Here is a 12,839-nt window from a genome sequence, read left to right on the forward strand (position 1 = left end):
AATATTCATCCAAATCGGTTCATGTGATTAGGAGGAGTGACTGCAGCGCCATCTTCCGGGCCCAATTGTGTTTCCAGATCACCCAGGAACTCAATTTAATATACTTACACAAAATTTTTCGAAATTAAAACTCACATTACTATGTAAATATGAATATAAACCTGTTTTAGTACTAAGCAATTTCCCGCACAGGTGTAGTAAGTATAAATGAAATAAATATCAACATCAAATTCTTTATACAACATACTTATCTACCACCTACTAAGAAATGTAATTCTTGAAATTTTTTCGTATTTTTTTTAAATATAATACTACTCCAATGAGCTCCTGTTCCATATTACGTCCACCATACTTCCACTAAGTTCACCATGATTTTTTATTTCTTTGCACTTTGTTGCTTTTTGCTAAAAATGGAATCATGCGATAAAACCAGTAGAACGTTGATAACATACATTTTTGACTGAATAAAGGTACTTACGAAGGAGTGGGTTCACATTGTGAACAATCAGTGGGTTTATTTTCCTTCTGGATTCGGGATTTCTGAAAAGATTATCTATGCTATAAATGAAAAAATCTTACACATTCGTTATGTACTTAAAACAGGGGTACATATCAAACATCGTCTATAATACAATTATCATCAAATTTAAAATAAAACCAACTTACTTCATTAATTTGTTCCAATTGTAAGCATTCTTTTTCCTCCAACCTTTATGTTTCTTCTTCTTATTTTCTTTATTGTCCCCATTTGTCTCATTTTGTCTTATCGTGTTGTCACCCTTTTTTACGATTGCGCGAGCGACACAAGTTCCCCGTGTGACGGCCGTAGCGGGAATGACTCGTGCAGCGATCGGGGTAGGAAGGTACAGGGCGGCTCTCGCTATATTGGCTGGTCGCGCGCTAATTTCAAGTATTTCTTGTTTATTTCAAAACCATCGCATATTTCAAAATTCTAAATCGGTAGACGTATAGGTTGTATATTTTATAGTTAATATCCAAAAACTCGTAACTTTACGTTTGTTATTTTGAAGATGCCAGAGATTATAAAAAAATAACAATGAGAACTTTGTATTTTTTTTCTATCGAGAAAATATCATGGAATCATGTTTCTAAAACGGTAGACGTATTGTGTTACTATTGAACTTTCTTGTCAAGAATTTTCATCACGACAACTTTAATAATATAAAAATTACGAAGGTTTAAAAAGGGCCGTAAATGTTAGAAAAATTAATTCATCACCTTAAACTAGCTGTGCCGCGCGGTTTCTCTTGTGGACGAACCCGCGGGTAAAATCAAGTATTGTCATTCTGATAAAACCTTTATTAATTACTAGCTTAGCGCCCGCGGCTTCGCCCGCGTTTTCAAAGAAAAACCCGTTCCCCTAGGATTTCCGGGATAAAACCTATCCTATGTCCTTTCTCGGGTATCAAAATATCTCCATACCAAATTTCATGCAAATTGGTTAAGTAGTTTAGGCGTGATTGAGTAACAGACAGACAGACAGAGTTACTTTCGCATTTATAATATTAGTATGGACTAGCTTTCCGCCCGCGGCCGCGGTTCGCCCGCATTTTCAAAGAAAAACCCGTTCCCGTAGGATTTCCGGGATAAAACCTATCCTATGTCCTTTCTCAGTTATCAAAATATCTCTATACCAAATTTCATGCAAATTGGTTCAGTAGTTAAGGCGTGATTGAGTAACCGACAGACAGACAGAGTTACTTTCGCATTTATAATATTAGTATGGAAGTATGGATTATAGTAAAGTTTCATTCAAATCCTTGCATTAGTTATTTCGTGAAAGAGTAACAAACATCCATGCGTACTCATCAACTTTCGCATTTATAATATTAGTAGGATAAACCCATCTAAGACTGTGTTGCAACATATTATATTATCAAAATAAACAAACAAATCACGTGGAAATAAATATTGTGTGCGATATTAACCCGCCTTACAACATTTTTGAATAAATTAGAAACATGTACGATGAATCATTTTTTTATGTATCGATTTCATGGTAAAGGTTGAATGGTAAAATTAATGTAACGCTCAATAAAATATATGTTAGCGTATAATAATTAGACTCATAACTGATATTGACGCGTGTAAGGTATTTTTGATTAATTATTGTATTTCATTAAAGTTTATGAATTTATTAAGTATTAAGGTATAGTAACAAGTATCAACGTTAGTTTTTTTTCCATTATGTTTTTATAAGGTAGAATTTACATCGGAACTCTGACGTCATTGTGGTTTTAAAGTGTTGTTTTAATTCATGATTTTGTCCATATTTTGTCGTTTTCGAGTGAGTGAGATGGTGCAGTAATTTATCTGTGCTTTTCTTAGGTACATATTGAAAAACTAATCTCTATCTCTGCAGACGGTCAGTTATTGAAGTGAAAACTTCTTTAGCGTCGTTGAACACTTTTTCTGTAATGGGTATAAAATCTTAAACTCGCGTCAGGACACGTGACCTGATCGAAAAAGCGTAAGACGGATACCATTCCAAAATATCAAACATGCTCAACGTTAATAATCAAGTTTTCACTTCTGCCGGCACTCCCGGAGTGCAACCCGTCTTTTTTTTATAATGCTAGGTCAAAATGTGATATTAACCTTAGCCTTATCTAAACCAAAACTTTCACCACCATTTGAGTAGGTGGAGTTGAATGTTTATAGCTGCCAAAGTCTTTCTACATAGATTTATTGCTTGTTATCTTTTTTTGTTGTTAAAATAAACATACTTGTAGGAATATTTGAATAAATATTTGAGAACCATCAAATCAAAACATTTTATCCTTGTTACCTCTGTAAGCTACCACAATCGAGAGTTTCGTACAAGAAATTATTGGGCGTCTCATCAAAATAAAGCTACTCACGGAAAAATAGCTTGATAGTAATCAAGTGCAAAAATGGGCGATGGATCCTAAACTAGTAGGTATAGATTGTGATTTATTTATCAATACGCATATATATATTACATTTATCATACCTTTTTTTTTGTGGGGAAATCTTGCATAGATACCGGGCTGATACCCACGGCCTCCGGGGGAGAAGCCGTGGGTTATGTCGGATTCCTACATTTATCATACCTAGTTTTTTGTTTATAAAACAGTATGGTGAGATAATAAAAAATTAACTAAACGTTGTTATAATACAAAGAAAGAGCGATTTGTTATCACACGTTACTGAAAATCTCCTAGACGACAGTCCACGGATCTCCAGTAAAATCAGCTGCCTGAAGACCAACGATTTTCTAAGAGGCATTTCGAGCGGTTACCATTTACCGATTTACAAGCAAACACTGAGCAACCTTCTTAACTTTCGCAAAGCAGTTTAAGGAATTTAGCACTAGTATTTACATCGTTGACTATAAACGTGGAATTTTTTATTTTTAGTTTAGTTGTAAGTATAATACCTACCTACATATTGATACTTAGAGCATTAAACCAACGCTCAATACCTACTTATTGATATTATCGTGATACATGCAAACACGATGTTCCATTCAATAATCCTACAAGTATGTTTATTTTGAAGTTGCGTTAGATCATTAATAAAAAAAATAATAACCGCTTGTCAGAAATACATCGATTAGAATTCCAATGGAAAACCATGGAAATTCCATTAGAAACTATAAATTATCTACCTTTAACATTTGTAATGACCACTTATTACTAATTACGTAAGTGGAACCGCTAAATTGAACACAAATAAAGATCTCTTGTTCAAACGAAGGTAATATAATACTGTTACACATGTAACCACACTATAAAATAATAATATGTGGCGTTTATTCTAGTAACTAGTCAAGTTAAACCAACCATATGAATATTGTATATGTTCTCTAGATTTACTTTTAGCTAGAAGATGGTTTAAAAGATTTGATATTTACTCGCGACTAAATGTGAAGATAAATATTTAATAAACTCTTTAATATTTTTTTAAGAACTCAACGCTTTGTTGTTTACATAGTTCGGGCTACACAGCTAAGCCAAAACCAAGTGACCGAACATTAAACCGATTTCAGAAAAGGAGGTTCTATATTCCATTTAACTATATTGCAGAAGGCAGAAGCAATAATCTAGATTCTAGTGGTATATCTACGTAGGTAGATTATTATGCATGACATGAAGTACCTACATATAGGACTGCCACATAAAATACTGCTTAAATATTTTAACTTCTTTTTTATACAGCAAAAAATCATTTATGGTACCCATAAGGTTAAACATAGTTTAGAAAAAACAAGAGATTCGTCAATCTATAGATAAATGGCGGCTCCACATTGGTGCCGTAGTGCACATTCGATGGTTGCAATATCAAATCAAATAGAAGCTTCTATTTGATTTTTATTGCAACCATACATACGGTCTACCAAAATCACTATTTATTTCCACAGATCATATACTAGGTATACTAGTTTTTACTATACCTATGTCACGGAGGCGCGAATGTGTGATGGTGGCGCGAATATTAGAAAAGCTACCGTTATGATGAGAGATAGCATAGCATACCTCTCCTTTTAAAGGCTCACATATTTAAAGATCTTCAGAGAGCATTCTAGAACTAGGCTTCACTAAATATTTAATCTTATAATCAAACAAGTAACTACCCAACAAAGAATATGTAAAAATATTTTGTAATACATATTAGATAGGTAGTTATAATATAAAACCATTTTCGGTGTTGGATATTTTTACAGAAATTTGTAATCATTATAATCAGGATGTAACATAATATAATTTAGTTTAATAAAAATAAATAATGGTGCAACTATAACTAATATTTTTATTTTATTGGCAAATGAACATGGAATAACTAAATTAAACACCATTTACATATTTTTGCATACATATTTTTAAATACAATGAATTAATATTCTAGAATGAAACGAAATAAAAATCCCAACACATTAAAATGGACAATGGTTATATAATATGTATTATAGGTTTGAAGATATTATAATATCATGAGCCTAAACTCAGATACTTCCTTTTTTTTATTTGTAAATATTGCAGGTATAATTTTTGACGTAACCAACCATCAATTATTGTTAAATTAACAGAATTGTGTAAAAATCCTTTTTAAATCCTGGACACTGGGATATGTATATCTTACGTTTCCCATTATTTAATGACTTGGGAAAATTTACAATAATCTGACGTCGTTTTTTATGTATGCAGTATGATGTATGCGAATCATGCTGGAGGTAAATTCTGCTAAATATTTACTGCCTCACCTAGCATTTCCAATTAGATAATAATAATGGACACAACAAGTTTTATATGAAAAATACGCAGACTGCGTACGCAACCTAATCCGCAGATTTTTGTTTGTATAATTATAAACGCCTGAACTTTTTAAAAGAGCAAAATTGTTCAAAGGCATATTAACTTTTATAGCGCCTACGCCTTCGGCGTAGCAAAGGCCTTGTTTGTAATAATGTCTCATCATTAAATAGTAAGTTTATTTTTCAAATATTTATTTAACGTTTTTTTGCAATATAAAATTGTATTATTGGAATTGGCAATGCCTGTGGCCCAACACGAATATTCTTGTACCTACCTAGCGCTGTTTGCCCCGGCTATTCCTATTGCCCGGGTAGTATTTTTGTTAATTTTTCAATTTTTTAATATTCTTATTATAATTCAAGCGGAAACAAATGCAATAAACAGAAAATCATTAAATCGTTGAGCCGTTCGTTCTTGAGTTGGGGTAATCTGTGGATCTACTGAATCGAATATAATGTATCGATATTATATTATTTTACTAAGATTTTACTATTCATGTGGATAAATAGGTTTATCCCTTCACAATAAACTTAAAAACTTAAGGATTTTTTTTCTGCGACATCGTAGCATCACGTAGCATTGCGCTTGTTGCGAAAAGGTATTGTTTACCTGTTTGGTGGAAATGATGAAGCAGTCTTTTGGCAACACAGTACATATAAGCAAAAATTCAAACGATGTGTGGTGTACCCTTTTTTTTTTTTTTAAGTGGGGAAATCTTGCATAGATACCCACGGCCTCCGGGGAAGGGGCCGTGGGTTATGTCGGATTCCTACCGACCAAAACCCCACTGTGTTCCGTCAAGCCGCATCAACGACGGGACCACGGGTATGGTAGAATTCTTCCGTGACCCCCTCAGCGGCTGCCCGTCGCCAGGCCAAAACAAATTGTGAGCCAACCAGCTCTAACCTCATGGGGCGGCGTGAGCGGAACACGTCTCACGCCACATGTGTGGTGTACGTGTACCCTGAATAAGAATGAACTCAAAATGCAGGAACTTACGTTTTTATATTTTGTTTATATTACGTAGCTTAGGTACTAAAAGAAAATGTATTATGCAGTAGCAATTCTAGTGAAAAGAATCAAAGTAATTATTTTGTGAAAAATAAGTCTAGGTAATTTATCGTTCTTATGCCGGAACCAACTCTTTTGAATTGAAATATGTTTGTATTTGATAACTAGTTAAATTATCGAGGAAGGCTAAAACCTTAATAGCCATATATGTTTTATAATTCGCTACGATCCAATATCCATAGGAGCGGAGCTTCAATGATAAATGTTACAAATATGGAGCAGTATAGAAATAATATGACACAGATGCCGTACAAAATCAAATGACCAAATTTACCCCGGCAATTGTCGGAAAATAAAAATAAATTCAGACTTTGTGGACCACCACTTTTGTACGGCATCTGTGTCATACTATTTCAATACAGCTTTTAATCCTGTATTCCGCAACACCGTACAAAAATCATGGAGACAAGGGGAAAAAATCTCTACCTGTACCTACTTTCGAATTCTCATCTGCACTCAGTTGGACAGCTTACAAGTGACATCATATTGTTGAATCTTATTATTTATGCTCTTATATCGTTCTAGATAGGTCACCTGGTGGTTCAAAGGACCCATAAATATTTCAACATATTAATTACTAGAAAAGAAGAGAATAAAAAAGTGCATATAAAATTGCATACGTAGGAAGATACATGTTTAATGTTTATGTTAATAATCCCGTCTAGGTAATATAAACCATAGCCATAAAAAATATCTTTGTAGTATGTACTGTAATGTCTTTGTTTGCAGGTAATTTAAATATTAGTTAGTCTTTTTCATTGTTCTCTCAGCCCATGTGTTTTCTGACATATTTTTTTAAAAGTAAAATTGTTTTGATGTAGAGTACCTAGACTTCAAACATGTTTTCCTATACCTACGCTTGTTAAATTCAAATTTAAACAAAATTGAATTTTAATTACCTTCCTAATGGAAAAATGATTAATCTGTTTCTATTATTTACTGAATACTAGATAAGTCAAACATTATATAAAAAACTAGCGGTCCGCCCCGGCTTCGCCCGTGGTACCTACATGTTTAAACTATCCTATCTCTCAAGTTGGATCGAACTTCACATGGTGTGCGAATTTTATTATAATCGGTTAAGTGGTTTAGGAGTCCATTGAGGACAAACATTGTGACACGAGATTTATATATACATACTAGCGGCCCGCCCCAGCTTCGCCCGTGGTACATATGAAAAATAGATGTTGGCCGATTCTCAGACTTACCCGATATGCACAGAAAATTTCATGAGAATCGGTCCACCCGTTTCGGAGGAGTATGCAGACTAACATTGTGACACGAGGATTTTATATATAAGAAGATTATATTAAGATATTTTTTTTTTTATTTAAAATACAATAGCTCTTTTTAGCAGTTTCGTACAACCCCAGAACTGTAAAGGCTAACAGTTTTGTATGAACGTCTTTGTTTGTTTAACGATGTGAAACAATTGCTGAGCTTAATACGATAATTCCCTGCATTTATATTAGTGGCAATGAGTGACTGCGAACGCAAGTTTCAGCCATATCAGTCCCTGCCGGAGCCGCGCGCAGATCCAACGCGCAAATATATAAAAGATACAACACGGAATGTACATAATATAGTCGAGACAAACTGTGATTTGTGATTGTGTCAATGGGTGAAATGAAAATGACTACTTTCCCCGATATCATGAGAAAATGCTTCAAAATGGGACTGTTCAAAAGTGAGTTGCTTTTGTTTTGCGAACTTTTCTTTCGGATTTGGAATTGAAGTTGTAAAATTTGTAAAATTTCCTGGAGAAAAATTTTAATTAGGACATTTAAAGTGACTGATATTAAATGTATCAAACTAACCAGCAGCATTTCTTTAGAAAATTTAATAAAATTATTTTGAACGTGATTGGTAGGATCTATAGAATGCATGTAAAAATAGCGTTTACATTATAATATGGGCACTTGCTTACATTTTTCGGGAATTCATAAAGTAACAAATATTTTTCTTTTGCGTTAAGTTTCTTTATTTAATTAGATAGCTGCATACCCCAACAAAAATACCTACTTATTTATTTTTTACTTTTTAAAAGAATCTCTGAATGAATTAAAAATAAATTGCAATGATTAATGTTTCCAGTAAAAGAATATTAGTATCAATGACTTACAAATAATTACATTTTATCTTTCATTAGGTAGGTACGTACCTATATATTTCATAAACATTAACTATGTAGTACTTATAACGATTAATTTAAAAATAATTATGTTCAAATCGTGTAACTAACTTATTTGTATTTTGTATTCGCTTTATTCGGATATATAGCTCATGCTGAATTTTTTGTCTGTATATCTCAAACTAAATTTCAAATTCAAACAATGCACTATAAGTTACTTAATATTCATCGGTGTATCCGGACTAAATTTAATGAAAACAAACAATTGTTAAACATAAACAATAGATGATAATCTATTTTCATCTAGTAAAAAATCACAGATAACACAAGACAAACAGAAAATAATCAAGAAAGAACGTTAACAATGCAGTTAAATCTCTTTAGTGCTTGATAAAGTCAAGTGTCGTGTGTCGAGGTTTTACATTTATTTCTTCAGCCTTGAAAGGGTTTTTTAAATTGTACGAATGTTATACTTATAATGTAATGTTACAATATACACGGTCGTTTATTTTTATACTAATGAACTGGATTGAAAGTAAAATTAAATATCTTGCCGTATTCAAACTTTACCAATTTTTGTCAATTGTATCTACTATCTACTGTATAAGAAGAATATGAATTAGTTAGTTATAACACAGAAAGTAGTTTTAATATCTAAGCAGACATAGAGACAGACAGACTGCAGGAAAAGTTGTTTTATACTATGTAGTGATAAAGGAAAAAATCGCACTTTATATAAATCGTGCTCTATCCCAATTTTTTGCACAATTTAGTTTTCCAATTTCTAAATCCAACCACCCCAATATAGGTATTAACAATTACCATAATTTTATGATTGCATAGTAAATAATAGTGATTAATAAAAAAAAAACAGTAAACAAATTGATTAGATACTTTATATTTTATTTCATACTAGTGGTCCGCCCCGGCTTCGCCCGTGGTTTCTCTGGTATCAAAATATCTCCATACCAAATTTCATGCAAATTAGTTCAGTAGTTTAGGCGTGATTGAGTAACTGACAGACAGACAGAGTTACTTTCGCATTTATAATATTAGTAAGGATCTCAGTGATCATCCATGTTTATGATCAACAATAAAAGCTCTAAACATGAAATGTAGAAAAAAATATCACTATTTTCATTACTTCTGGCGTCTAAATTTTCTTCCATTAAATTTTCAAGTCTTATTGATGCTCTGCATAACTTCCATTTTTACTAAGAGCCAATTTACTGCAAATATATATTTTTCCTTCTCAACAGTTAAATCTTAATCAGCGCAGATATCTAAGTGTTCTATAGAGATTCTGTAACTATATTTCTAGCCTTGGTTGAATACAAATAAGCCAATATTTAACCTGAATATTAAGATAGAACCTTGCGCCGAGACAATGCAACCAAATTTTTTTTTTAAAGATTTATTGTTTAAATGCTTCACTCTAAAGTCCTTAATATTTAATGGAGATATTAATGGGTTAATCATCTTGAACATAATGAATAAAATTATTTTTTTTTAATTAAATGACACCTAGAGGCACGAAATTGAATAATTATTATAAACTGTAAAATTGTATTCAATCAACGAGGAATGTTTTAATAGTAAAAATACTTGTGATATTTTTATATTAAGTACGTGATATTGCAATGTTCTGCTTATCTTAAACAATGTGTTTCTATGTTACTAATACCATTTGTTCTTGTAGAAAAATATTATTTACTATCTTAGGTTTTATGTTACCAGATTTAATAAGTAAGTACCTAAGTTTACTAGGTTTATGATTCCATAACATTAATTGAAATTCGTATTAGATGTGAATTCAATTATATTTCAAGAGATAAAAAATAATGACGTTGTGTGTAACTTTCTCTGATAAAAGAAAAGAAATAGATTAAGAAATTAAAAAAAGTTGACGACAAAATTATTATTTCTAATTATAATTAGGCTTTATATTATTTGACAGGCTTTTGACAGGACAATATTTTTGGGAGAATTGGAATAGATCGTGTTATTGATATTTTTTGATAGAGCGGCTCTATCTTATACCATCAAGTTGATTTCATAAATTATTATCCATAACACTTGTATTAAAATTTATTATCATTATTTGGCTATTTTGACACACATTTTAATCTCTCATCACAATTTAAGTAGGTTACACATTTTTGATACAGATTAAAATAGTAAGAGATTTGATATTTACGCGTTTTTTTATTGAAATACAATCAAATATAGATACGCCATACCCTAATTTTTAATATAAAAAGGCTATAGAGCTCTTTTTTTCATACCTCTTTATTCTCTGTGTGCCTCTTTTTAGTTTTCCGTAATGATGTTTAATTTCTTAATCTATTTGCTGTGCCCTGATGATAGAAATACACTTCGTTTCCAAAATTTCCTGAATTCGTTAAAACTGCAAAATCAGGTTAGTGAATCCACCCATTTTACTTCCCATAGTGAATCTCTTATTGATGTCGTCTGTAGTGATGCAGCTACTGTTGGTGTAATTGTTGACTACATACCTGATCTCGGAGCCCATGCTTTCATCGTCTCTGAATTCAAATTTAAAAAAAATAAACCTCCTCTAAAGAAATTCTCCTTCCGACCATTAAAAGACATTAATGTAAATGACTTTAATGAGTCGCTAAATGATATTGACTGGAATGAAATAGTGAGACTGTCTGATGTGGAGGCTATGGTTAATTTGTTGAATCAATATATAATAGCTTTGTTTGATACCTATGCGCCCCTTAAATCGGTCACGTTAAGAGATAGGTTTTCTCCCTGGTTTACCTCAAATCTTCGATATTTGATGCAGTTACGCGACAATGCTCACACTCGATACCGTAAAACTAAGGATAAAAATAGATTTGAGGATTATAAATCGTTGAAAAAGCTGGCAAATGTAACATTATTCTCTGAAAAAAAGGCGTATTTTGACAAAGACATTAATTCCAACCTTAATAATTGTAAAGTTTTGTGGAAAAATTTAAAAAGATCGGTACTTCCGAATTTCAAATGCGGTTCGTATCTCCCTGATCATCTATGTGATGCTGATGGCATTAATGAGCATTTCTTAAATGTACCGGGATCTAACCACGTGGAGGAGAACGATCTTAGGTTCTTTACGAGTAATCGTTTCGGCCTAAATAAGTTTAGTTTTGTTCCTGTCAGTGATTATTACATTGGTAAAGTGATTTTGGACATTAAATCTAACGCTCAGGGAATAGATGGAATATCTAGAGATATGTTAATCCTTACGCTCCCGCATTCACTTAGTGCCATTACAGCTATAATAAATAGATCCCTTGCCTCGTCAGTTTTCCCCTCTCAGTGGAAAACAGCTTTGATACGCCCTATCCCCAAAACGAATAATCCTTCAACGGTAAAAGATCTTCGTCCTATCAGTATCCTCCCTTTTATTTCCAAAATTCTCGAAAAGGTTGTCCACGCTCAAGTGAGTAAGTACTGTGAATCTTCTAACATCTTTCCTGCCTATCAATCTGGCTTTCGAAAGCGACGTAGTACCAGCACTGCCCTTCTTGATGTCGTGGACAATCTTCTAACTGCCCGAGATGCTGGTCATGCTTCAATTATCGCCCTGCTTGATTTTTCCAGAGCATTCGACTCCATCAACTTTTCTCTTCTTCTTTCTAAATTAATTTTCTATGGTTTTGACGAGAACTCCGTGTCCTGGTTCTATTCTTATATTTATGGCCGCTGCCAACAAGTAGTTCTTACTAAATCTGATGGGTCTAATGTTTTCTCAGCCTTATATCCTGTCACAAGAGGAGTTCCACAGGGATCAATTTTGGGGCCTTTGTTATTCATTTTGTACTCAGCGGACATAACAAATTGTTTAAAAAAGTGTAATTACCACCTATATGCAGATGACTTGCAATTATATCTCCCTATCAACCGTTTTTGTGTTCAAGACTGCATTCAGAGCATTAATGATGACCTTCAACGAATCTCGGAATGGTCAATGCGGAATTCTTTGTGCCTTAATCCTTCCAAGTCAAAATTTTTAATAACTGGTTCTAAAAAGCAGATTTCTTACGTTTCTAAGTACAGTCCTTCCCTTAAAATTGATTCGTCTCCACTTGAGCAAGTCGCTGTTGCACGTAATTTAGGAGTTGTTTTCGATGGAGGCCTTAACTTCGAGAAGCATGTTACGGAAATAGTGAGCAATTGCTTTTTCCGTCTCAAGACAATTTATAAAATCCGAGAGTTCCTCAGTGTCGATCTGTGTATTCGAGTTTGTGAAGCAATAATTTTATCCAAGCTGAATTATTGTGTAGCCGTATACGGCCCTTGTCTCTTGGAACGATCTCAGCGACTTATCC

At 32.9% G+C, this 12,839-nt stretch overlaps 1 protein-coding gene across 2 annotated transcripts in view; it reads left to right on the forward strand.

Moving 5' to 3' along the window:
* The window catches only part of LOC149903042 (organic cation transporter protein-like), a 51,987-nt gene that overhangs the window by 11,964 nt on the left and 27,184 nt on the right, over positions 1-12,839 (forward strand). The window contains exon 1 of one of the 2 annotated variants that reach the window (XM_090109456.1): positions 7,881-8,055. The exons of the other annotated variant lie outside the window; for it this stretch is intronic. Coding sequence (XP_089965582.1) covers positions 7,986-8,055 — 70 coding nt within the window. The 5' untranslated portion in view covers positions 7,881-7,985. Of the gene's footprint in view, positions 1-7,880; positions 8,056-12,839 lie in introns of those variants that run through there. 2 annotated transcript variants of the gene reach the window in all.

Source organism: Colias eurytheme, chromosome 14 (genome assembly GCF_061535395.1).
Source record: "Colias eurytheme isolate Ceu_HAF_F1 chromosome 14, ilColEury1 Martin Lab GWU primary, whole genome shotgun sequence".
Taxonomy (NCBI): domain Eukaryota; kingdom Metazoa; phylum Arthropoda; class Insecta; order Lepidoptera; family Pieridae; genus Colias; species Colias eurytheme.